The sequence below is a fragment of the Callorhinus ursinus genome, unplaced genomic scaffold (genome assembly GCF_003265705.2).
Source record: "Callorhinus ursinus isolate GAN/ISIS: 27379988/994484 unplaced genomic scaffold, GSC_fseal_2.0 scaffold6, whole genome shotgun sequence".
NCBI classification, from domain to species: domain Eukaryota; kingdom Metazoa; phylum Chordata; class Mammalia; order Carnivora; family Otariidae; genus Callorhinus; species Callorhinus ursinus.
In genome coordinates, this window is record NW_027397068.1 from 40,570,432 (window position 1) to 40,597,951 (window position 27,520).

A 27,520-nucleotide genomic window follows, 5' to 3' on the forward strand; every position below is an offset into this window, starting at 1 on the left:
ATACTGGCAACATTATAGAATATAAGTCCTTTGGGATGTGAACTTTCACTCATCCTTTCATTATGATGATGCTAATCTACTTTTATTTACATCACACACTTTGCATTATGAAGCAGTAATTTAGTGGTTACAGTATTCTTATTTTTATTGATGATAAAAGAGAAAGCCATACTGGTAACAGCTTTTGGGCTTAATAACTTGGATGGGCTCTATAGTTGATGAGTCCCTTATGAGAATGGTCTATTTTAACAGCATTCGTTATGCACATCATTAGCTTTGCACAACTAACATCAAGATGATGTACAGATCAACATGCCCATTGGATTCTGCTCATGTCCTCAACTATAAAGTAGGAAACCAAATTTCAGGTTCCAGCTCTTTAAGGCAACCACTATCTGACTTTCTAGAAACTACTTAAGATGCCTATGCCTCAGGATTTTTATATGAAATATTAGAATAACAGTACCATCCCTGTATGTTTCACAGAGTGGATGAAGGATTTAACTATTTTAACAGACTTGGAAAACTCTTGTTTTTGCTTTTCCTAGCCTCACTCCCTTCTCCTAGCATTTGGATGGTATTTATTCTCCTGTGTGTGTTTCTCCTCACCCTTTTCTTGCATTTGTAGATATTTCTGCATGGTAACAACCTGAACAGTCTACATCAACTAATTCATCCCGAGATCCTGCCTTCTGAGTTTGGAGGAATGCTGCCCCCTTATGACATGGGAACATGGGCAAGAACACTGTTAGACCACGAGTATGATGATGACAGTGAATACAATGTAGATTCCTACACCATGCCCATGAAGGAGGTGGAAAAGGAACTCTCCCCCAAGTCCATGAAGAGGTATGCTGGAGGTGGCTGGGAAGTGGGCTGTAGCCAGTGTGGGAATGCCCCAAGTGAACTCCTGGGTTTATACTTTTGGGGAGTATATATTCAGTGGGATTTTAAATCCTTTTATGCCCCCATGATTAGACGTCTAGGAATTCTGAGTCAAAGATAAAGTCATTCAAGGCAGTGTCAACTCAGTTTTGTTCCATGTTCACAGACAGTCTAACAAGGCTGTTAGGGATCACTGAATCCAGTGGTTTTTCAAACTGTACCCTCAGAGTTCTGGGGGAGTACCTTAGGCCTAGCAGGTGGGGTGGGAACAGTGCCCATCTCCACAACGAGAACAACTCTCCTTCTATCCAAGCATTTTCCTAGACTTTTGTATAAGATTTCATTTGAAGAAAGGGATCCATGGCAAACACACACACACACACACACACACACACACACACATGCACACACATTTCAAACTTATATTCTCTTTTTAGTATCTCTGCTCTGTTTCTGATTTAAAGGTCTAGCCATTCCTGAGGCAAAACATTCTATTTTCCTACAGCTTTACTCTCTATAAAGTTCATTTTTGAGTGATGTTCTGATTCCTTGCTTTGACTCTCGTGGTACTTTTATGCCTGTTTTCTTTCAGTCAATGCAGGTTTATTGAACACATACTCTGTAATAGGCACTTCCCTAGGTGTTTTGGATTCACTGTGAACATACACACATCCAGCCACAGCTTAGTGGTGATGGAGGGCAGGGGAGTTGCTGAACATGCCCAAATGTATAGCTGCCTCTGACTTTGCATTCTGTAGCAACCCAGAAGATACCTAATTCTCAGGCTCCCCCAGGCCATAGAAACCCAGAGTTCACTTGGATAATAGTAACGAATATTATTTCTCTGTTCATTTCCCATCACAGAAATATAAGAACCACAGCCCCTGCAAGTCTCTTTTCACCTGGCTCAGGGAGGACCAAGGCATCGCCCCTGTCATCCCTCACACTATCTTGCATCTTTCTCTGATGAAAACCAAGGGTCCTTTGGTCACAGTTGTGTTCATGCTGGGGCGCCGCTGTTCTCAGAGTGGGCCTCCTCGTGCAGCTGCTGCTGTCGTTGCTACTGTTGTTGGTGTATGTGATGTCCTCCTCTCCCCAGGCTGCTCCACGATGCCTTGGAGAGAAGGGAAAGGCTGGAGACATCTCCAGCTTTAATTTCTCCACCAATCAATAAGCAGGGGGAGGGGCAGAGGGAGAAGCAGGCTCCCCACCGAGCAAGGAGCCCAATGTGGGACTTGATCCCAGGACCCTAGGATCATGACCTGAGCCGAAAGCGGATGCTTAGCCGACTGAGCCACCAGGTGCCCCAGAATAACTTCCTTCTAATAAAAATAATAATCCTAGTTGTTGTTAGAATTTGCCATTTACTATGTACTTATCATGAGTCAGGCCCTATCTAGGTATCTTTTTCGTAACATTAATTTATTTTATCCTCACAGCAACCCTGTTAAACAGATGTTGTATCCTCAAAGTCACATAGTCTATGTGTAGTGGACTGGGGTTCCAATCCATGAGGTATAGAGTCTAATGTGTTGCTGACGTAAGCCTTCCTTGTCTACCCTCTGAGATAGAACGTAGGCTGTCACTCTGGAACTGAGCTACATGAGGATTTGGAAACCGCTATCACTGGTGATCCCTGGTTTTTGCCTTTACCAGCTAACAATGCTTATGTCCTTCAACCACTTCTGTGATGTGTTTGCTAACGTGGTTCCTTCCTCAGAGCACGTATCTCTCCATATCCTCCACATCCTGGCTGTATCCTATCACCTGCAGTCTGCATGCCCACACTCCTCCCAAACTTCTACCTGGGTATTTGCCTCTACCCCCACCCTGCTCCCCTGGCCCACATATATTATCCACATGGCAATCTAAAACATCTTTTAAAATCTAAGTCAGATCATTTCACTTCTCTGCTTTAAATTTTTTAATGACTGCTGATCATACAGTGAATAAAATTAATTCTGTAACATGGCTTACAAAGTGCTATATGATCTGATCCTGCCCCCACACCCTTCTAAGTGTATCCCACCATCTCTTTCCTCCCTTGTCTTTCAGCCATAATATCCTTCATTCTGCTCCTGCAGCCTCCCTCTCCAGCTTGTTCCTCTCTAAAGGCCTTTCCACGTGTCACGGCTGCATAGGATGCTCTTTTCCTGCATCTCCCAATCCAAGGTCACCTCCCTAAGAGAGTGGTTAAGTCTTTATCAACCATTAGGTCTTTTTTTAAAAATTTTTATTGTTATGTTAATCACCATACATTACATCATTAGTTTTTGATGTAGTGTTCCATGATTCATTGTTTGTGCATAACACCCAGTGCTCCCTGCAGAACGTGCCCTCTTTAATACCCATCACCAGGCTAACCCATCCCCCCACCCCCCTCCCCTCTAGAACCCTCAGTTTGTTTTTCAGAGTCCATCGTCTCTCATGGTTGGTCTCCCCCTCCGATTTACCCCCCTTCATTCTTCCCCTCCTGCTATCTTCTTCTTCTTTTTTTTCTTAACATATATTGCATTATTTGTTTCAGAGGTCAACCATTAAGTCTTAATCTCTACTTCCTCCTTATTCTGGTCACTCCCTATCAGTCACCTCTTTTATTTTCTGCCTGCCAAATGACTCATTTTATTTAACGTTATGTTCCCTCCCCAAATTTAGGCTTCATGAAGACTTCAATGACTTTGTCTATCCCATTTTCTGAATCTCCAGTGCCTGGAGTAGGGCCTGAAACACAAAGGGTGCCCACTGGGGATTAGTGGAGTGAATGAAGGAGCGCTCTGCTGTCTGTCAGTGGCCCCTTTTAAGTCCAGTGTTCAGAACTGAGTAGGTGACATCTGTTGCTATCACTACTTGCATCTAAGTTCCAGAACCCTAGCTTTGCCCTCACTGGCTTCTGTTGTTGCCTCTGTTGCTGTGGTTCAGGTAGCCACAGCACATTGCTAATTCATATTGAGCTTCCTAGCACTAGAAGATTCTTTACTTATAGATCCATGTCCTCATAATTCTCTCTTTCTGTGTTTAGCTTTTTCCTCTAAGCAGATAATTTTAATCGATTAACACTATCTTGTTAGATTTGGCTCGGTCTGTCCACCTTTTGAAGTCTTTCTGGATCCTGATTTTCTTCTCCAATTAATTAGGCCATTCTGTCCTCTGCAGACTTGGCTCACAGCACTTTGACCTCCCCAACCCTGAGTTTCTTGCTTCTGACGTGGATTGATTAGAATTTCAGAAATCCTTTGTTTGGTGTAGGTTTTGTATCTTACGAAGCTTTTAGGGTTCTATCTGAAAACTTGTGAAGAATGAGCTTAAGAAAGTTATTTCATTTGATTCTCACCTTCTGTGTGTCAGGGAGTGGCAGCTCCCCCCATCAAGGATGGGACAGAATTGTTCCTAGGTTCCCCCCTGCTCTCCTTTCCTCCACTTTTTTCCCCAGTTTTGTAATATTGTTAGGTTGAGAGGAAAAAAAATCATTCCTTCACCAGAGACTTGTAGATATTTCCTCCTTTCGGGGGGAATTTATCTAGATGTGTAGGAAGAAGACTTTGTTTTCCTGTGTTAATTTGTGGAGGAATAGCATGGTCACGTGAAAAGATACAAAGTTGTCGATTGTGGGGCCTTATACTAGGGGAACATCTTTTACCTTACATCTCTAGTACCTAGGATAGTGCCTAGGATAGTGCAGTGAACAGCAATATTAACATTGCCATGGTAATATGAGCTCCGATTTTACTGAATAATATTCAACATTTATTGTTCTTACCTGTCAAACTCCATCTAATGCTTTGTATATGTTGACTCCTTTGCTTCTGTAAACAACTAATCAGGTAGTGCTATCTCCCTTTCATTGGTGAGGAGACCCAGATACAGAGAAGGTAAGTAACTTCCACATGGCACATAGGGGCAAAGTAGCACGGCTAATACTGGAAAACAGGCCCTAGGATTCTGTAAGTCATCTCCCTAACTGCTACCATTTGCTATCTGCCAGAATTTGTGCTGCGATTTATGCATGCATTATTGAATTTGAGACTTAGTGTATCTGTATGATGTAGGTGTCATTTTTCTCCATCTTACAGTTAAAAGAACAAAATCTAGGAAGTTTAAATAGTCTCCTCCTAGTCACAAGAGCCAGCAAATAGCAGAACTGGAATCGGAATCCCCTTCTGTCCAAAAATCTATCCTCTTAAACACAAAGGTATAGCACCATATTGTGGATGCACAACGAATGAATAAATGATACCTGAATAATTAAACTTAAATGATTGGGTTTCATGAAAAGAAAATATAAGTTATTCATTGCAAAGACAGCAGAGGCTATGTGGAGACCGCTCAGATATGCTGTGAGTTAATGATAAACAACTCCTTCTATTGCAGCAGAAGCAGACCAATGCATTGACAAGTCGTGGTCCTGTACAAATAGCCCTGTTGTTTTAGATAAAACAGAAAAAAAAAATCTGGACTAAAATAACAGTACATTTGGGACAATTAAATACAAAAAAAAAATCTTAATCAGAAATCATTTCTGCCTGGCTTGTTTTATTGAGGAATTATTCTACATATGGAGCCAGTATTCATCATCCAACAATTCTGAGACTGGTCATGCATGATAAAAGTGAACTAGGAATTTAATCACAGGTTGATAGTGCACTGTAATTTAAAATATTTCGTTAAAATCACCATACCCTCTAATCATTTTTTTAATAGTCAAGGAACATAAGGATTTAAAAGATTGTGTGTGGGTGTGCGTGCCCGTGTGTGTGTGTGTGTGTACAAAATATATATAAATAATATATAAATATTATATAAATATATTTATATTTATATATTTATAATATATATTTATATAATATTATATAAATATTATATTATATATTACATATATAATATATAATATATAAATATAAAAATAAATATATAAATATATATTTATATAATATTATATAAATATATATATATATATTTTGCAAATGCTTAAATTGTGTACTCTGTGCTGCCTGAAGAGTTTGGTATGTACTGATTGATATTAATAGGATATGCATCAACATTTATAGAATAAATCTAACTTTGTGAGAATTTTAAAACATGTTTTCTGTTAAGAGTTTCTTTTTTTATAGGATAAATTGCTTTATCTTTATTATTCTTGGTTTTAAATACCTAATACCAAACTTCTTTCAGTATGGAAACTATTTCTTGGGTAGAATTAAGATATCTAGATTCAGTTGTGTAACAGACTCTGTGATATGCGTTGTGCTCACTATAAAGGAGAGAAACTGATGAAGTCCCTGCTCATGGAACTTGGAGTTAAGTGGGGACCAGTTGTCAACTTAATATTTCAGTACAGGACATTAACTGAACTTTTTTTGTATTTTAGCATGGATTTTTCTTGGGAAACAATTTTCTTTAGTTGAACCTAAGTAAAATGGTGGTAAAGGTCTAATTCCTAAGTGTTTTGTACAACTGTCTGCTGTGTTAAAATGCATTTTATTCATGAAATAAATGATTTTTCCTAAGATAAATGATCATTGCATTTAAAAATGGTACACAATCTTTTATTCCTCCTTCTTCTCTCCCTCCCTCAACTTCTCTCTCTCTCTCTCTTTCGCTCACTTTCACTCATCTGCTAATTCAACTGTAGTCGATCTCCTTTCTGATAGAGACATACATAACCTATTATTGAGATAAAATAGTGAAAATGACTCAGGAAGTAAAACGTTCCTGTTTTAATGTCCTTGCCTTGTTTCGTGTTTCCTCTCTAGAACCGAATTTAAGTTTATTTAAATGAATGAGTCAATTAATCAGTTAATCCTATAATTATTTTTGCTTTGATAATTAGTTCCATTGCTGTTCTTTTTCATTAGCATGTGCAGTTGTATTTTAGCTTATAGTCTTTCTTTTTGAGAGTTAATGAGGTTTGCTAAGAGGCATATTGCCACAGCAATAGCCAATTGGCTGGAATGCAGCAGCAGGGGGAAAATTCATTACCGAGGAGAATTTTAAAAGGGCAGCTGCTTCTTTAATGCCATAGCTATTAAGAAAGCAGTTTCCTGCCATAACAGTAGAATGTTCCATTGACTTTCCTCCTTCCCAGTTTCATGTTGTTTCCTAATGATGAATTGAGATATAATTCCCACCTACTATCAAAAGTGGGTATAAGGAGTCCAAATCACTTGCTCTCCTAATCAGAAAGTGCCACTACCTATATAAGAGGGTTTTTTTTTTTAAGTCTTAAATTGTTTCATGAAACTTTCCAGAGTAAGACTGATTTTATTCAGATGTTGTGGTGGGAAATTTAACAAAAATTCTCAAATTTTGATTTTTTTTCTAATGTGGTCATTGGAAATAAAAAATGATGGTTAAAAAATGCACATTCATGTTGAATGTGTTTCATCGAGATCTTTTTTAAAAGATTTATTTATTTGTATTTATTTGAAAGAGAGCTTGTACTTGAACTGGGGGAGGGGCAGAGGGAGAGGGAGAGAGAGAGACAGAATCTCAGGCAGGCTCCATACCCAGCGTGGAATCCAGCACAGGGCTCTATTTCATCACCCTGCGATCATGACCTGGAGCCAAAATCAAGAGTCCTGGCTTAACCAATTGGGTCACCCAGGCGCAGATGATAGAGCTCTTTAAGATAGGAATTGAGACTCCTATAATTTCTATTTCATTTCTCATAACAATAATTTCATTGTATTAATTTCCCAATTGGAGATGTTCTGTTATCATCCATCTGTCCTCTACTATAAATTCTCACTCTCAAAAAAAAGACTTCTGATCAATTGTGAAGAAGAGAACTTAAGCTTATTATGGTGCATTTAGAGTCCTTTGCTGCTCATTATTCTATTTAGAGCTCAAAGGGGATTGTTTTCTCCCTTTGATACAAAACCCACTGTAAGCATGTCCCTCTCGAAATGTGCAGCATTCTCAGTTCATAAATCCCTTGATGTAGGGAAGATAATCCACATCCATGAGAAAAGTAATAATGGACAATAGACAGAGAAAGGAACGTAATTATTTGGTAATAACTAACTGACACTGGCCTTATCATTTCCAGATCCCAATCGGTAGTGGATCCTACAGTATTAAAACGCATGGATAAAAATGAGGAAGAAAACATGCAACCTTTACTATCTCTGGACTGATAACTTCTCTGCACTCCCCATGGATTAGAAATGGAAGGTACTTGTTTTCAGCAACAGGGACAGCACTGTGGAGGAATGACCAGCTGGAAACTTATTTATTCATGTTAATGTAGCATAATATATAATAAGGCACTGGGTTTCCCATTTGCTTGAACCATGGGTGCCCTGGTCTGGAGTTAAAGAAAAAAGTCAATAATTTATTCTGTAAGTGCCAAGTTCTTTGTAAATATAATCTAATCTTCACATCAAGTTTGTAAACTTTGGTAGTAACTGAAATTGGAGAAGTTTGGCTCATGAGTCCATGCCAGTGATATGAACTATAACAAAAAACAGAAAAGACACATACACGATGGAAGCTAATTTAATGTAGCCCTGTTTCCTATGAAGCCATATTTTAGCTCTCATAGTGATTGTTTCAATGTTTTTCTCTGAAATTGTCATATTCCAATGTACTTTTAATGGGCACAGGTAACTAGATGATTCTAGGAAATTAGTATGATAAATGTATTTCCTGTCTAGTAATTTTCATTTCACAGAAAATGTGTCCTAGTGACTATCATTGGCCTTGAATTTTGGAGACAAGGAATGGCAGAAGAGCTGGTAAACTAAACACTTGAACTCTTCTATGTTGTTTAATTCCTGGAGTCTTGTGAAATGATATGTTCCCCAAATTAAGATGTAGAATTCTAAGAGAGTGGATTTTTTTTAAACTGCTGTCTTCATAATGTGTCTTTTATTTGAGATCCTATTGTATCCATGTCTGATGTACTTTAAGAACATTGTCCCCCCAAAACTCTTTGACCAAGAGAAAGAGAACTCATACGTGAATAGTGTTTTGACAACTAACTTTGGACATAAAAGTTGCCATGTACAGATAAGGGGCTAATTTCTAATTCTTGTGCACTGGTTGGAAATATATATATATATATATATATATATATATATATTCACATGCACATATATATTTTTATTGAGTTCTAATAAATCCTTGATGTGACAGGCTTATAAAATAAATCATACATACTCAATGGTCTTAGAGATGTTATAAATAATTACATGAGATGCTAACTCTGGAAAACTACTTCCACTAAATTTAAGGAAGATGAGGTATAGTAAAACAGACTTTCAGTGAACCTGTTTTAAGGGAATTCTAATTTAATTTGTAATGCAATCTTGAATCTGTGTCATTTTAGTGAAATATATTTTTCCTTCACAAAACAACAAGTCTCAACATAATGTAGGCAGTATCAGGTGACCAAGAGTAATATAATTTCTCACAAATTCAAGGTAATTATCTTAATGATCCTATAAGTCAGATTTTCTTTTCAGAAAAGATTGAAAGAACATATTGCATCCATAAGACATAGTGAAAGCATCTGAGGGCATCTGAGATAGCATGTTATAGTTTAAATCTAGATGTGGAATCCTTATGTTAGTTTTCATTTCATAAAAATTCTGCAATTATAGCACATTTTAAAAATCTTACTTTAAATTTCAAATTCCAGTGTGAAAAAGCAAGATTTTTACCACCTTTTCAGAGTGGTAATTTTTGAGATTGAAAATTTACCACTAAAATATTCTTTTGAAAGAAAAATATCTCAAGGAACTCTCGGAAACCAACAGAAATAAAGGCATGTAACAGGCTTTATATACTTTTTAGCCAAAAGCTTCAAAAATTCCACTTACAATTCTATACCAAAACTCTTAATATCAAGAGCAGTACACCAATCTGCAGTATCACGAACAGACTACCAGTGTTTGTAAAAATACATAAATATACATAAATAATATGATTGAAATATACCTTAAAAATGCCAACCTCAAATCAAGTCTGGAAGAATAACTGTCAGGCCCTCTGCTCTACCCATAAATATTATAGACATTGGCATGAATTGGGGATAAAAAGCTACAGCAACTCTTACCTTTGTAAGAACCCTAACCACAGGATTCTTATATTTTGGCCTACCTGACATATATTTGATAGTCTTGGACTTTATATACTATAGAAGCAAGTGTTAGGCAATATGATGCATTAAGATAAAACAGAAACAATGTACAGAAGGATGGTCAACTTTTCATTCTCATGTGTTTCTCTTGATATACACCATTTATTGCCAATTTTTAGAATTCTACCGGCTTCAGATGTCAACCAGCATAGCCAGCTTCTTTCCCTCTCATAAGGCTAGTGTCATATATAAAAATAACTAGAGGGGCATATTGTATGTGTATACCTATCTAATTATAAGTATGATTCCCACTATCTCCCTTACCCAACATTTGGAAACTTTGCATCCTATTGCTGTGCGTCTGCTCTTCAAATGAGCAATTGAGAGTTGGCTGCATTGTGTAAAATATTTTTAAATGAATGAACAAATTACAACAATGATGCCTTTTGAAATTGCTTTATCTAGCTCAATCTGTGAGCTCAATCTAGCTCAATTGTCCAGGAATGTTTTTGGAGCTACTTAGTCAAAGGATATTTGGTCAATTTTATAAATCTTCCTTTCACCATCAGCTAACTAGCACCATTTAGGGATTTTTTTTCCCTAATGTAATTTCCTGTTATGTAGCTATGTCTATTGTCACATAACTTAGTAAACAAGCACTCCTATATGTCAATTTAATTGTGATAGTGCTCTCTTTCACTTTCTCTTTTGTGCATACGTATGCGTGCACGCACATGGCTGTTTGCCCTAATGAATTTGCCTATTTTGAGATCTATGCTTTCCTTTTGCAGCTGTCTTGTTACCGAAAACATGTAGACATCAAAGGATTACCACATTTGATTTAGAACAGACCAGTAGTTCCTGCTTCTCTCACCCTGCCTGTTCTGCTCTTTCTTATATCCTTTTTTTCTTCCATTGTTTCAGGGGCAGCTGCTTCCAAAGCTGGTTTAAAAATAAATAACTTTCCTTTTATTGTCAGTGATATTTGCACACATTTTTGCTTGATATCTTAAAAGGAAGAGATTGTCGTGAAAATACACTCTAAGAAAATTGAAGAAGTGCCTCTTTAAGAATGAGATAAAGCAGTGATGCTAGAATATGGATTCTATTTGTAGTCTCTTCAGAAAAGTAAATACATGCATCCAAATCATAAGAGTGAAATATGAGTATCATTTGAAGAAGGGTAGTTAAGGCCTTGCTTTGAACATTCCCGTACAGCATTAAGTCTTTATTGTGTCAGTTCAATACCATAACTTGAACACATTTATAAATCTGGCATTATGCTAAAACAATATACAGGTGTTTGCAAGGAAGTTTTTGAAGTGGGCATACATGATCTCTTTTATTTCAATAATAGTTTGCGTAGTATAGGCAGACATTCCTTAAGTCTTTTCACAGAGAAAGCTTGTTTACTTGACAGGACTGAAAATTCATACATTCATAAGCAGGAAAGCCAAGCAGCTAGGTTCTCTTTAACATTGTTAACTGGGTCACATTGTTAAATTAAACATTTGAAGTTTCTGTAATATTCCTGAGGGAGCGGAGGTCCCTCTGATGCATCAAGAAAATGCACTGTTTTAGACCTCGGGGAACATGTTTATCACTCACAAAAAGAAACCCTTAGAGCCATGGCAGTGTATCTTCAGAAACCGACTTCCTTTTCTTCTCCAAACAACTTAAAGGTTTATAGATATGTCTGTGGTCCTTTAGAGAAATTCTATCAAGAAAACCTGCTGTGAGGCTATGTACTCTTCTGTTGTTTTATCTAAATGTCTAACTGGTCTGGTTAATACCTTTTTTGGTTATTTTGTGTGTATTTATTAATGGTTACTTGAAAAGTTGCCATCAGCCATGAGGACTTTTTAGAATGATTATCAACACACAAAATAAAAAGAGCAGAGCTCTGGCATAATATTTGAATTTTCAGATACAGTATCCGTATTTTTTACATCACAAAGCTCATAGGCCTATATTCCATTTAAATATGCTATATAGATATATGGCCTAAAAATAGTGGTGCATTTTAAATTTATGAGGCCATTAGATCATGTAAGAATCAGCAAGTTGTATAAAATATATTGGCACAAAAGTAGAAGATTGGCTAAATATTCAGGATGTAAGATTATCTACAGCAGTGAAGAGGATTTGTTTTCTTCTTTGTTTTAGTTGAAAAAAAACTGATTTTCAATATGCAGTTGGAACTATTTAGCACTACTTACTATTTGAAAGGTGACAAATAAGTAAGAATACAAAAGGAGGCTTGACTTTGAAACATTATTATATCATGACCTTAATGGCTTAGAGAACATAATTTTTCACAAATTCAAGTTTTAATTTGATAAATATCCATAGGTTAACCTCACACATGGAGATACTGTTATGAAGTCTATTCTGTGATGAGTATGGAAATTTATTCCTTTGGATTGTGGAGAAAAAATGTACAAGAGCAATTCTGTGGATTGAAATAGCCAAATTGTACTATTTTTCAAAGATGGAGGATGCAAATGATACTGTTGAAATTAAAACAAAAAAATAAGCATAGATTATGCACTTTTATAGTAGATAGTGGACATTGTTAAAATGAAGAAGGTTGTTTGGTCAGTATTAGACTTAGTTCAAGTTTCAATACAAATATTTGTGTCCTTAATGATATCAATATCAATGCATTTATTCTGTCAAAATAATTTTTTTGGTGGATGAGAGGGACCTAGATGAAATCAAAATAAATGTTAATGGAACTTTTAAGAGTGAACCAATCCTCAATAATTTTAAAAAATTGCAACAGGTGAAAGCTGGTTTACATACAACAGAGATTCAAAGCATTGTTTTATTTCAGTGTTCAGTTTTCAACTTATTTAAAAGATAAATAAAATTCCAAAACCAAGTAGTTTTTGTTTTCAAAACTGTTCAGAAAAAAAAAACAAGATGTCTAAGTGGTAATTATACAAGTCCTTGATAAGAATACTAAGCACACTGTTTACTATTTGAGGGAGCTATTTATTCCAATACAATAATATAACTGGCATAATATAATTTTTGAATAAGCATACATTTCTACTTTTAAGAAAGCATTCAGTTTGCACATGGGGAATGCTGAATTTGGTAGTATTGGATCTGTTGCACCTGTAAAATGTAAATTTCTAAAATGTGATCTAAAAATGAACAATAACTTCATTTTTTAAAGAAATTTTAGTGAGCTATTTAGGTTAGAATATCTGAGATTTTTCTGACACTTCTATGTTTGGAGCTTACAGGGGAAAAGGAATTCATTCAATCAAAATGTCATTTTTAATATTGTATGACTTTTAGACAAGATTTCAAAGGATAGTTTGAATGAAGAAGTAAATCAATGTTTAAGTTGCATATAGCAATGGGAATGATCAGTAAATAACATTTCACTCTTTGTGTGGAGTGGCATTAAAAAAATAATATAAAGTTATGGCATTAGACATAAATTCAAAATTATAAAAAAGCATTGATTTAAATAAATTCTATTAAAATACCCCATTTCAAAATGTTAAATAAAATAAAATTATTCAGCCTGATTTGAAAAACATGATTAAGAAGATACATTTGTATCTTCTGTGAGTTTCCTTCATTTAACTTACCTGTAGATGAAAAGTCATCTAATGAGGGAAAAGAGACATTTACCTAGAACCCCTTTGGTAGACTTTATGACTTTCTCTGGCTCGAATGCAGATGACTTCCCTGTATACGGCTTTTGAGGTTATCAAGAATAATTATTGCCGCCTCTTTGTGAAACCATGTCAGGAGGAGGCTATGTTTCTAGTAGCTACTGAAGAAGCATGTTGAGTGGGAATAAACCCAGGACAATCAGAGCATGTATAAAAAGCCAGAGATATGGAATTCACTCCTCACTAAAAAGTGCATTAAAGTGTATTAAAGTGTACATGCAGAAAATGATTTCAAAATTCAAGGATTTCTGATGTCAAGAGTTAAATACTTGGCCAATAAAAAGAGTCCATGAGGACATGATGGTCAGGGCTCTGATGTGTATTCTATCCTCACACTGCAACAACATCAGAAACCCTGTCTCTGAATATCACTTCTCTCGGAAAATAAAAATGACTATGCTCTCTTCTTCCCCTTTTTTGTCTAACAGGAATCATAAAAATTATCAGACAGAAACCATAAACACTTTGTTGCCTTTTAAGAAAAAATGTGACATTATACACATATAAACATAATTCACTCACTTGCATAGGATTGAATGCTTGCTTATTGATTTATAAATTTTTACCCAAAATTTTTTCAAAAATATATAAGATTTTAGTGCTGGAAAATTATGAATTTTTTTTGGATCTGCCATTCATGGAGAAGACCAGTAATATCTTTCCTTTGAATTCATGTGTCTAAACATTGCTCTGTGGATGACTAATGAACATAACCCTTACAAAAAACCAAACTTGCCTTCTTTAACCCTGAAAATGCTTCTCCTTTAACCTTTCCATCTCCCTAAGTCAACTCAACCTTCCGGGCTCCGGGGCTCAAAACTTTCCAATCATCCTCTTTCCTCTCTCTCTCTCTCTCTCTCAAAAACCACATCCAAAATCAGCCAACTCATACTGTGGGATCTCCTTCAAAATGTAATATCCACACTCTGACCACTTCTCTAACCATGACATCATTACCCTGTTCCAAGACTTCAACATTTTCCACCTGGAATATTTTAATAATCCAAAAACTAATCTCTTTGCTTCTGTCCTTGGCTGCTAGAGTGGATTTATAACACATTAGCAAGAGTGAGCTCAGATCAGGTCCCTCTTCTCAAAGCCTGCTGGAATAAAAACCAATGTCCTTATAGTACAGAATGAGGAGGGTTGATAGGAAGTCTGTAAGCGCCGGCAGAGCAGAATAGCATATTTTCTGATTGGGTTGGGCTTTTCACCTGTATGATGCAAAAGTGATTGTTAAATACTTTAATTTCTTGCTTCTAAAGTTCTACATAATATACCCTCTCACCCTGACCTTGGCTTTTTTTAGAGATTTCTTAAGAATGTTTCTTCTACTCTTTATTCTCTTGCCAAATTGTCATCCTTGCTGTGCCAAGAGTTTGCCAACCTTTCCTCTAGCTCAGAACCTTTGCATTTTTGTTCCTTCTGCCTCTTTCCATCTCCCATATCCACATAGTTTATTCCCTCATTTCTTTCATCTTTGCTAAAATGTCACCTTCTTAGAGAGAACTCTTTAAATTTTCCTATTTAAAATTACAAGGCCCTATGGTTCTTCATACTTCCCCTTTCTGCTCTATTTCTTCCCCATAGCTTTTATCACCTTCTAATATGCCATATAGCTTATATGTTTTGTTTATTTTACACTTTTTCCTAATAGAATATGAACACACAAGCAGGAATTTTGTCTGTCTTGTTTACTGTTGCATTACTGGTGCCTTAATAGTGCCTGGAATTTAGTAGCAAATCCAAAAAGATTGCATGAAGATCTTCATTTGTTTCAGCATGCTGTGTTATGTAGTAGCCAGTAGTATGCACTTAAGGAGAGGTGGTTTTTTGTTTTTTGTTTTAAATTTATTTGACAGAGAGAGACACAGCGAGAGAGGGAACACAAGCAGGGGGAGTGGGAGAGGGAGAAGCAGGCTCTCTGCCGAGCAGGGAGTCCGATGCAGGGCTCCATCCCAGAACCCAGGGATCATGACCTGTACTGAAGACAGACGCTTAAGGACAGAGCCACCCAGACGCCACTTTTTTTCCTTAATAAGAAACAATTTTGTTATTCATCTTCAAAGGGGAAGTTTTCCCCTCCCTGATGATGATGGAAACATGAACCAATAATTATATCCCACTCTCCCTCAAATCTGGTCTCTACCCCAGGGCCCAAGTTTTATATTAGTGTTTGAGCTTGGTCTTTGGAAGTTACTCTAACATCATCGGACCCTTTATCTATAATATGCATGGCTTACCCTTACTTTTGGAGAGACTACAAGATAGCTCAGATGAAAAGTCATTGTGAGCTCAAAACCATAGTAAATTGTTCTTTGTTGATTATCCTAGTTAGTTCCAATTTAAAATCTGCAGGAAGTTGAAAGACTATAACTCTTCCAATATTGGAAACCAGAGTAAGGGAAAATGCCAAGATAGTTACCTTAGCTGGAAAGGAGAAAGAAGAGGAGAGGAAAAAGAAATTATGATCACTTCTTCTCTGAAACAATTACAACATAAATGAAGTTTTTTGGTGTTTCTAAAATCTTCCCATGATCTTAGAAATATATATTCCAACCATTTCGTCTGGGAACACTTTAACAGAAGTCGTATCAGTTGCATTTTATATTTGATATCTTTGTATATTTTTTTACTTTGGAGGTTTATAGTTCTGTTACCAACATGACAGGGACTGCTCATGTTCATCTATTCCAACTGGTTCTCTCCCTTCTCCTCTGCATTTTAATAGCAGCTATTATTTTCTGAACCTTACAATCACATTTATTTTCCTTGACTATCCCCATACTTTTTCCCCCTACAATTAGGACTGACTGCTTCATAATTTTAGTAACCAAATATCTTAGATATTTGATCTTGGTGTGATGGGTTGCTGATTTTTATCCTTTGCAGTTTATCTTCTCATTCTTACCAAACCTATGTTATTCCCTTCCCTCCACGACCCTGTGTGCCTTTCTCTACATTATAATAATTCAAGCTTCCAGTTTTACCATCTCCTACCAGGTCTTCTATTAAGAAGATACTAAAAATAAGTGTGGTGTTAAAGGTGAAATTGAAGAAGGAACCTGAAGAATAAGAATAGACGTTTGAAAATATTTTCAGAAGACAATCAGTCTTTTAGTGGCTTTATAATGGGTACTGTGTAGCATATCGGTAATCAATGTAGATTATGTTTCTTGCCAATTACATAAATATATGGCAGTCAGGGTTAATGGGTAATTTGGAAAAACTTCTATAGAGAAGAGACTAAATGGCCCATGTTCGGGAAAAAGGCAGAATTTTCTTGTGTTTCTTACTTTTTGATCTTTAGCCATCTGGACGGTAGAAGGCATTTGCTTCTGTGACATCCTTTTTTGCCAATCTTCAAGTATGTGTTTAGTATCACTTCAGAAATAAAGAGTTCAAGTTCAAGCACACACAGTGCGTGGAAGATACTGTAGTTCATGTCATCTTCTACCAAATTTTGTTGTTTTTTTAATGCATTATTTTTATGATTGAATCATAAGAATATATTCATTGGTAAATTTTATTAATTCTATCCACTTTTAAATGGATTTAGGAATTTTACAAGTCCTCTATTATATTCTTAAAACCATAGTATTAATGTTCCACTTCACGTCGAGGTTATTTCATGTCCCTCTTGATCTCTGAGGATGAATGAAGTTCTGTTAAATAAAATGTCACTAAATGAAATTTTGGATTCAAAAATGTGAATGTGCATATATCCCTTTCAATCTTTTTATCAAAAACTAAATTTCTGTAAATTTAGAAAATATATCATATTAAATAGCTATGAATAAATTTGTCATTAAAATATGGAGACATGACATTGGTGTTAGTATTTGGAAGTATATAATGCTTTCAAATGGATTTTTTTTAAAGATTTTATTTATTTATTTGACAGAGAGACAGCAAGAGAGGAAACACAAGCAGGGTGGAGTGGGAGAGGGAGAAGCAGGCTTTCCGCTGAGAAGGGAGCTCAATGCAAGGCTTGATCCCAGGACTTGGGATCATGACCTGAGCCAAAGACAGAAGCCTAATGACTGAGCCACACAGGCGCCCCTTTCAGATGGATTTTAAACACGTGTGGGCATATTGTAATGTCATTTTGATTTATTGTTGATTTGATCCAATGTGTTTGATAAAACTGGTATAACTTCAAATCACTATAAAGTCACTTCTTGACTTCTAGAATGACAAGATGGAGATACAAGCCAGTGTCAATTATAAAGTCTACCCCTTGAAGCAGTGGAGTGGATTGAATGATGATTTCAGTTTATTTCATTTCAACATTAACAAATATTTATTGAGCACTTGTCCTGCTACAGATACTGTTCTAAGTTCCAGGGATATGCAGTAAAACAAAGCCCCTGCTCTTTTGAAAGTCATATTCTAGTGGAGAAGACATATAAACAGCAGATAAGCAAAGTTATATACTGTCACGTGGTGTTTTCAATGTGATGAAAACTTGCCTAGCTTACTTTGTGTGACTGCTGGCACTCTGTTTCCTCATCTGTGAAATGGGGCAATAATTGTATCAACAGTGTGAGTTCAGTTTTGATACCTGGCCCCTTCCTTTTCATGGAAAAATGCAATATCATATTCTCGTATCCATGCTGTTTTGGGGATAACTATTAGAGTTTTTTAGTTCCTTCCTTCTTCTGGGGCTGGGGGTAAGGCTGTTGACACTCAGGGGTAATGCAGCTCACAGTCTGCCTTTCAGGGTGGTCCAGAGGTGGCAGCTCCTGTGCAATTTTTTCCCTTTTAAGGTAGATTCCTTACTGCTCTAACTCATTATAACTGAAAAACAAACATTGATTTTCATCAGAAAATAAGACAACGAGGACCCAAAGATCAGCAAATTCTGATACAATTTAATCTTTCCATTTCATCTGTTATTTTCCCTTATCCACAGAGAACCACAAACCCATTGTTTTTCTGGATAGGTTTGGGTATATTCTATGTACCACAGTTAAAGGAAGCTCTGACCATTGTAGTTCCAAAGGTACTAATTTAGGTAGTATTAAAAGGATTACTTTTGGTAATCCTGGTATGTGAAACTTAATGAGAAGTTTTGCTTTTTAAAAAGCAAAGTCATATTATAAAATACTTAGAGAAACTCATCATGGGAAAGGTTCAAAATATGGGTAGAGTAGAAGACACCATGAATATTGATTATAATTCATCTAGGAGGAGCCATGAGTAAATAAAAGTTTCTCTTATGAAATATAGCAAAAAAACAGCAAATGACTTCCATCTTAAGGAAATGAGGAGCTTCTCTATTTCTGTTTATATAGAAAATCACTAAAGGAAAGTGTATATGTTAGGGCAGCCTAGATGGCATGTTAATCAATACACAGAAAAACAGAGTTATTTCACATACTGACTTTTATAAAAATATTTAAGAACATCAACAACTGGCTCATTACATTTATGAAGAAAAGACATAATTTATTATGGTCATAATCAAACATCTTGATTCTAGAAGCAGGAAGATATAGACACCCTTCAGATGGCCTACTTTTGTGAACTTATTTGTTTATAAAATCTCTATAAATTTATTTCCCTCATTGATTATATACTGAAGATTTTAGCTGGTCTTAGAAAAAAATAGTGATTTTTTACACAATTTATTTATTAAAGGGTAATTGAAAGCATTCTTCTAGAACAAAGAATTTTAAACCTTATTTTGCCACAATTGCCCTTTTGTCATTTAATGGGCATTACAAACATGTTTTAACAAACTTTTCTCAAGAGAAGTAAAGGAAACTATACTTCAAGACAAACAAAAACCTAAAAATATTTTAACTTGCAATAATTATGAGAATATGTACTAATTATAAATATATTTGATTAATGGAGACTGACAGATTTTTATTAACACTTCAGTAAAAAAAAAGCAAGAGAAGTTTTATTATTATCCCTCAGGTATAGCCCCCTCACCTCAACCAAAAACTACCTCTGTTCTTACATTCCTCAAGAATAATAGATGCCACTACTGGAAGATCTTTTAGAGATTAGATAATCCAAATTGCTTATTTTATTAGTATATAAATGGAGACCTATAAATAGTCTGTCTTGCTAGAGGTCATATAACAAATTGAGGGTAGAACCAAGGCTCAACCAGTCCAGTGATATTGTTGTTGCTTTTAATAATTTTCCCCTTGTTCTCCTTACCCTTTTCCTATTTAACTCTATTCTGCCTGCATATGAACCTGTTTCATTTTCTCCATTGCTTGGGATTATCCACCAGTATTGCATGAGGTGAAATCTACTCATTCAAAGAGGGCAGTACTCAGGGATTTTCAAATTAGAGACAGACTGTATATATCCACTATTCCCAGCCTTTCAGGATCTTAGCAATCAATAGCTTCAGGATAAGCCCCGTTCTACAGGAAGATGAAACTTTATCAGGCTTATCTCTAAATGAAATAGTCATTTAGTAAAGCCATCTATCGTGTTTAGAATCATGTGTTCCTTGATTTCAAGAAGAAAATGGGATGTGAAGCATCTCAGCACAGCTACTCCATCTAGCTCTTGACCATCTTCTCTACATTTGTCAGTAAGTTAAGGCAAGTAGGTCAGAATGTTACTTCCATGATGGCTGCCACACCACTGTGCAGATACATAGGAGAGCTGTGGTCACTGTCTGAGAGAACTTCCCATGAGTCGATTCAGGTGTTTCCCCTACTGTATTTATTTTTGATGTGCAGTTCTCATAGGACTTACTACAGGAATTTTGTGGACTGGAGTATTTAACAGATTGGATTTTCTGAAATCCTTAAAAAAATGGAGACAAGTGTGGATCTTAATAAATTGGCTAATGTAAGCATAAACATATTTAAGTCAGTTCACTAAAAGGGAGCAAAAAGGCTCTGCATCAGATTTTACTGGAGATTACTTCAGCATTGCTATTGTTGAGTTTGGAAAGCGTGGCTTTGGAATTACTTGGCCACTATCATTTTATGTGACTTTTTGACTGCTTTTTTATGACTTTTAAAATAATGTGTGAAGACATTGTATTAGATGCACATTAGATGCACACTGAGAATATAAATGATACACAGAGTCATGCTCTTTTAAAATAAAGCATTTTAAAAAGATGTACTTATGATACTATTGTATTCCAAGTTGAGAGTGATCTATTTTAGATATGATTTCTCTTTGGGAAAAGAAATTATGATTAAAAACAACATAGCTCCATACATCATATCGTATATCATTTCAAATATATTAAAAATTTCAAATTAAAAAAAGGGAACCACAGAGGTATAGGTAGAAAGCATGAAAGAAAGCTTTGATAATCTTGGAATAGAGACCTTTATACTATGATTCAAATTCCAAAAAGTTAAAAAAAATACATTTGACTAAATGAAAAAATGAAATTCAAATATTTTTGTATGGAAAAAAATCTTAAGCAAAGTCAAAAGGCAAATGAGAAACTGGGAAAATTTTCAACTTATGTCACAGACAGAGAGTCAAGCTTTCTATTATAGTAAGAGGTTTCTAGAAATTGATAAGAAAAGGAAAAACCCAATAGAAAAATGGACAGTTGATATGAACAGATGGTTTTACAGAAAAGAAAATATAGTATCTTTAAAAATATGAAAAAATGCTATGCCGTACTCAAAATGAGAGAAATAGAAATTCAAACTGTGGAGTAGTCTGATAACATACTCTTTCTCAAGGAAGCTATGAAGAAATAAGCTCTCCTTATATTGCTTTTAGGAAGGATTGCAATTTGGCAATATTTATCAAAATTACAAATGGGACTATACTTTGATCCAGCCACTCTTTTGGGAATTTATCCTTCAGACATACTTGCACACATGAGAAATAGTTCAGAGGATATATTCAAATATATTTCCAAGGATAAATATTTCCAAAGATATTTATAGAATAATTGTTTACAGGGAAAAATATTTGGGAAGAAAAAACTTAAAAATATATGGTATATCCATGGATATATGCAGATCTGATATAATCTGCTTAAATAAACAAGAACACTATACAAATCTAAAAAAATGACAAAACACTTTATGTGCTGAAATAGATCTCTAAATATATTGTTGAGAAAAACAGCGAGGGACAGAATATTGTAAAGAATATGTTACGGTTAATGTAAAAAAGTGGGGTGGAAATAAAATATTCATATTTGTATGTTAAGGAAATGTAGAAGAGCCTAAGGGATTAATAACATTTGTTGTATGTTGGGAGAGGTGGAAATTGGTTAGATTAAGACAAGGTCGAGAAGGAAATTTTCATTTTTCAGCTTTCTACATTTTTTTATTGTTGAATTTTGTGAATGTATTATTTATTGAAAAATCAAATAAAAAAACCTTAAGAATTTTTTATTGTCTTAAAGCATTTTGACATTACTGGTAGTTAAGAAGTTTGTAGTACAGTATACATACAGAAGGAGCACCCATGTGCCAACCACTCAGCCTAAGATAAAGACCATTACCAATAGTTTAAATCCTCCTTTATGTCTCTACATGATGCCCTCTGATTTATGCTTAAAGGTAACTATCTCAAATTATGTTGACTATTAATTTTACTTTCTCTATAATTTACCATTTATGTGTACATCTCTGAAAAACATCATTTTGCAAATAGTTCTGTAATACTGGGTTATCTCTTATTTGAATGTCTGGCAGAATTTAGTCAAAATGATTTGGGACTAGTATTTTCCTCATGTAAATATTTAAACTCTTAATCCTATATCCTCAATGATTTTAGGACTATGGAAGTTTCCAGTTTATAGTTGAGTCAGTTTCAGTTACTGTATTTCTTTTTCTAGGCATTTGACCATTTTCAATGAAGTTTTCAAATTGATTTGCATAGATTTTATAATAATCTCTACTTTTTAACATACATATGCAGTGCTTGTATTCATCTCCCCTTTCTACTCCTCAGATTATTCATATATGTCTTTATTAACACTGTAATAAAACTTCTTTATATAGCTTTATGAGTTTATGTACCTCAGTTGAAACTCTATTGTACCTTTGCTTCCTGTTTTATTAATTTCACTATATTCTTTTTTTTATTTGCCTTGTCCTTTGTGTTAAATTTTGTGAATCTTGTCTATTTAGTATAAATTTTTAATTTGGGTTTTAAACTATTAATCTTTCCTATTTTGTAATAAAAATTGTTAAAGCTATGGATTTTTTCCTATAGGAAATGATTTTTTTCCTCTTTTTTTTTTCAAAATGTTTTACATGTTTGCCTTTGACATTTAATCCTTGACTTCAGTGGAATTGATGATTCCATGTAGTGAATGATGGAGATCAAATATTGTTCTCCCGCATCAGGTGTCTAACAGTCTTAGGTAGTCCTGCCTTCATTCATTGTTCTGTGTTTCAAATGCTCCAGCCTTGTAAGGGCCCCCTTATTTATTTACTGTACCTTCAGTAACTATTCAAACCAAAATCTTTGGTGAAATAGGGTTTGTAAAAGATCCCAAGTCAATGGTTATCATCAATCTTTGAAAGATATTTTTATTTTTAAGTAATCTCTGTCATCAGTCTTTGATATCCTTCCTTGGATTCTCACACCTGTCTTGTATTTATCATCTGAGGATTTCCCTTATTTTATTGCCAATTTAACATTATTTAAATAGTTTTTTTAATATGGCATTTCTATTTGTTCTCTAGAGGGGGGAATTGCCAGAGTATTTACAAATCAATAGTACAAAGAGTTTTTTAAATTGATTGCCATTTTAAGAACTTTGAACTTTAACAGAATAAGATCATTGGAATAAAAGCCTAATCTAAGTTTCAAAGAAATGTAAATTGTAGGAACTTTACCCCTGGTGTTTATTCCCTTTGTGATATTTTTTTTTTATCATTAACACTTTTGACGTGTGCTTCAATGCAATGTGTTCCAATATTACAAATTAAAGAAAGAAAAGAAAATATTATGGGCATAGGAAGCTAAGTACTAATCTAATAATAAATGTTCTAGACATTATTGATGTACATTAAGTAAGGTATTCCATATTGGTTGGAAGTGACAGTAAATTTTCTTATAATAACAATTGTTTTGTCATTTATTTTTCTCTTGCAGATAATTTATGTATTAGCCTAGGCAAAAAGCTCTCAGATTTTACCTGCTGCCTATGCACTCTTCCATAATGCTTGGCAGGATTTTCTGAGGTCATGGATACACAGAAAGTGTTCAACGAGCAGTCATTTCCCTTGGATTCCTTCTCTTTAAATAATCATATAGCAAAGACGAAATCCTTGCAAGATTATTAGAGGAAATGTTATGGTAACCAAGATATCAAGTGGGATTCTTTCTATCTCTAAATTTTTTAGTGCTCAGAAAGCTCCAAATAGTCTTTAAAACAGTTTTTAACAAAATCATTTTATACCTTTCAGAATGGGTGATCCAGAATCAAGGGCATTTTCTTATAAGATTCATCATTTGTGAACCAACATGAAACCTGAAGTTTCTGAAGTTACTCAGAATCTAAGGTGACTTTTATTCCTAAATAGCTCTCTACAATTATTTGGAGAAAAAGGTTCAAAACAACTATTAATAATATGTATAGATTAGACTAACATATACATATTTAGAAATTGGGAACAAAGAAAAATAACCATGTAAGCCACGATACTCTAGAGTAGTGGTTAGCATTGTGGTCTCTCAGGTCAGACTCTGAGTTTAAGCCCTTTTTGTTAGTTTACTAAGGCTGCCTTAACAAAATACCATAGATTGGATAGCTTAAACAACACATTTATTTTTTTTGCCATTCTGGAGGCAGAAGTCCGAGATCAGATGTTGGCGTGTTTTGTTTCTTTATGAGGCCTCTCTCCTTGACTTGCAGGTGGCTGTCTTCTTGCTGTGTCCTCACATGGTCTTTCCTTTGTGCACACATGCCCCTGGTGTTGCTCCATGTCCAAACTTCCTCCTCTTATAAGACAGGAGTCAGATTGGGTTAGAACTCACCTTAAGAGCCTCTTTTTCACCTAATTACCACTTGAAAGGCACTATCTCCAAATGCAGTCACATTCTTTGGTCCTGGGGATTAGGGTTTCAATATAAAAAATTGGGAGTAGGGGGACATAATTCACACTATAACATCCTTGCTTATCGTCCATCAGCTATGAAACATTAGGATAATTTTTAAAATCTTCATTGTACTTATTAGGATTGTTGTGACTCTTAAAAATAAGAAACATGCAAAACACTTAGGATAGTGCCTGGTATATACATAGCAAATGTTAACTATTAGTGTTAATTATTGTACAATGGAAACTTTCCATTTTTATATTTAGATAAAACATTATAAAATATGAAGTGTTCTGAAGATGTCAATTAAATATAGTGGGTTTCTAGTGTTTGTGTATTCCATTTCCTGATTGATCTTCTGTTTAGTTGTTTTATTCATTATTGAAAGTGTAATATTGAAGACTCCAGTGATTATTGTTGAATTGTCTATTCTATTACTTCTTTCAGTTCTGTCAGTTTTTACTTCCTGTATTTTGACACTCTACTCTTAGGTACTTAAAGGTTTATAATTGGCATGTCCTCGTGAAAGATTGACCCTGTTATCATTGTAAACTGATCTTAGTATAAAGGAGAACATCTATAAGAGGAAATCATAAACTCAGTGCCTCTTCTGCTCCAAATACTTTTTTATCTTTTATATTTCTATATGTAGTAGCCCTTTTCCAGTCCTCCAGACCCCCTTTGAAGAAACAGTGCTTTTGACCAATGTTTCCTGCCTTATAGACCAACCATCCTTATGTGCTCTTACCACTATAAACTCATGCCCTATCAATGGAGAATGCAACTTACCAAGGGTGAATGGGGAGTTGGGAAATAGCAACAGTGTCATGAAACTGAACTAGAAGCCAGAGAACATCAAGGCTTTTCTGTTTGAGATGAATATTATTAAGCAACATTGAAAATTCTGACAAAGTCTCAAAATACAAATGAATGTTAATATTGGTTAATCTGTTCACTATCAATATATATTTTTAAGTTTTTATTTAGATTCCAGTTAGTTAGCACACAATGCAATATTAGTTTTGGCTGTACAATATAGTGATTCAAAATTTCCATACATCACCTGGTGCTCATCACAAGTGCCCTCCTTAATACCCATCACCTATTTAACCAATCCCCTAACTCATCTCCCTTCTGGTAACCATCCGTTTGTTCTTTACAGTTAAGAGTCTGTTTTTTGGTCTGTCTCTCTTTCTTTTTCCCCTTTGCTCATTTTATTTCTGAAATTCCATATGTGAGTGGAATCATATGGTATTTCTCTTTCTCTGATTTATTTCACTTAGCATAATACTGTCTAGCTCCATCCATGTTGTTGTAAATGGCAAGATTTCATTCTTTCTTAAGGCTGAGTAATATTCCATTGTGTATATATATATATATATATATATATATATATATATATATACCAACTCTTTTTTATCCATTCATCAACTGGTGGACACTGGGCAGTTTCCGTAATTTGGCTATTGTAGATAATGTTGCTATAAACATCAGAGTGCATGTATCCCTTTGAATCAGTATTTTTTTTTTCCTTTGGGTAAATACCTAGTAGTGTGATTGCTGAATCATAGTTCTATTTTTAACTTTTTGATGAACCTCCATACTGTTTTCCAGAGTGGCAGCACCAGTTTGCATTCCCACCAACAGTGCAAAAGGGTTCCCCTTTCTCCACATTCTTGCTGACACCTGTTGTTTCTTGTGTTGTTGATTTTAGCCATCCTGAGAGGTGTGAGGTGATACCTCACTGTAGTTTTGATTTGCATTTCCCTGATGACAAGTGATATTGAACATGTTTTCATGTGTGTGTTGGCCATCTGTATGCCTTCTTTAGAAAAAAATGTTTATTCATGTTTTCTGCCCACATTTAATTGAATTATTTGTTTTTTGGGTGTTTAGTTTTATAAGTTCTTTATATATTTTGGATACTAATACTTTATCAGATATGTCATTTGCAAACATCTTCTCCCATTCTGTAGGTTGCCTTTTAGTTTTGTTGATTGCTTCCTTCACTGTGCAGAAGCTTTTTGTTTTGTTGTAGTCCCAAGTTTATTTTTGTTTTCAATATTATCATCAGTACAGAAAATGAAATTAGACTAGACAGAATTATATTACTTTACCTTAACTATTATTTAATACACAGCTTAATCTACTTTTTAAATGTCCTTAATAAACATGGAAGAAAAGAACATATTATGTGCCAAGTAGATTTTTAGTGGAAAGAAGGTATTTTTAACTCATGCTTCACTTTGATGAAAGTAAAGATTTTTGTGAAGATGAGTTCAGAGTAATAAGTGGAAGGAGCAGGATTTCTAAAACGTGGTTATCTAGTGCTAAAGTTATTTCTACTACAATTTTCTGCTACTTAAAGATATCTTGAAATTATCAGAAATTAATCAGGATACTCTGCTTTTAAAGAGTTCTAATTAATAGAGATTTTGTAACATAACATATGCTATAATGTACAGTTTATCAGGCATGTCATATATAACATGTATAATACAAACAACTAGATGAATTGTTTAATTGCTACTGAAATTGATTTTTGTCATTTTGTAGTAATAAAAGAACCCCATCTCTGTTATGTTTATTTAATGCAATGTGGTTTTCACTATTGGCATATTAGCAAAATTCCAATAAAAGGAAGATCTAAGATATACAGAACATCTTATAAAACAAATTTATGTATGTATATTGAAGTACTTTCCATGCAATGTAGTGACTAATGATGTGAAATTTCGGGAGGGCAAATGTCACTATTTCTATGTCAAAGACAAAAACTAAAGGAAAAATATAAGTTGAAAATAAGAATGAACATTCTCCAAAAGATTCATATTGGAAACATATT

The 27,520-nt window shown here is 34.8% G+C and overlaps 1 protein-coding gene across 3 annotated transcripts in view; it reads left to right on the forward strand.

Annotated features, from left to right (window-relative positions):
• CLVS2 (clavesin 2) overlaps positions 1-27,520 on the forward strand; it is a 502,444-nt gene that overhangs the window by 52,189 nt on the left and 422,735 nt on the right. Inside the window, exons 4-6 of one of the 3 annotated variants that reach the window (XM_073893864.1) lie at positions 629-849; positions 7,931-8,055; positions 24,042-26,414. In XM_073893864.1, coding sequence (XP_073749965.1) covers positions 629-849; positions 7,931-8,018 — 309 coding nt within the window. In that variant the 3' untranslated portion in view covers positions 8,019-8,055; positions 24,042-26,414. Of the gene's footprint in view, positions 1-628; positions 850-7,930; positions 26,415-27,520 lie in introns of those variants that run through there. The other 2 variants (XR_012378554.1, XM_025860820.2) reach the window with 2 other exon arrangements.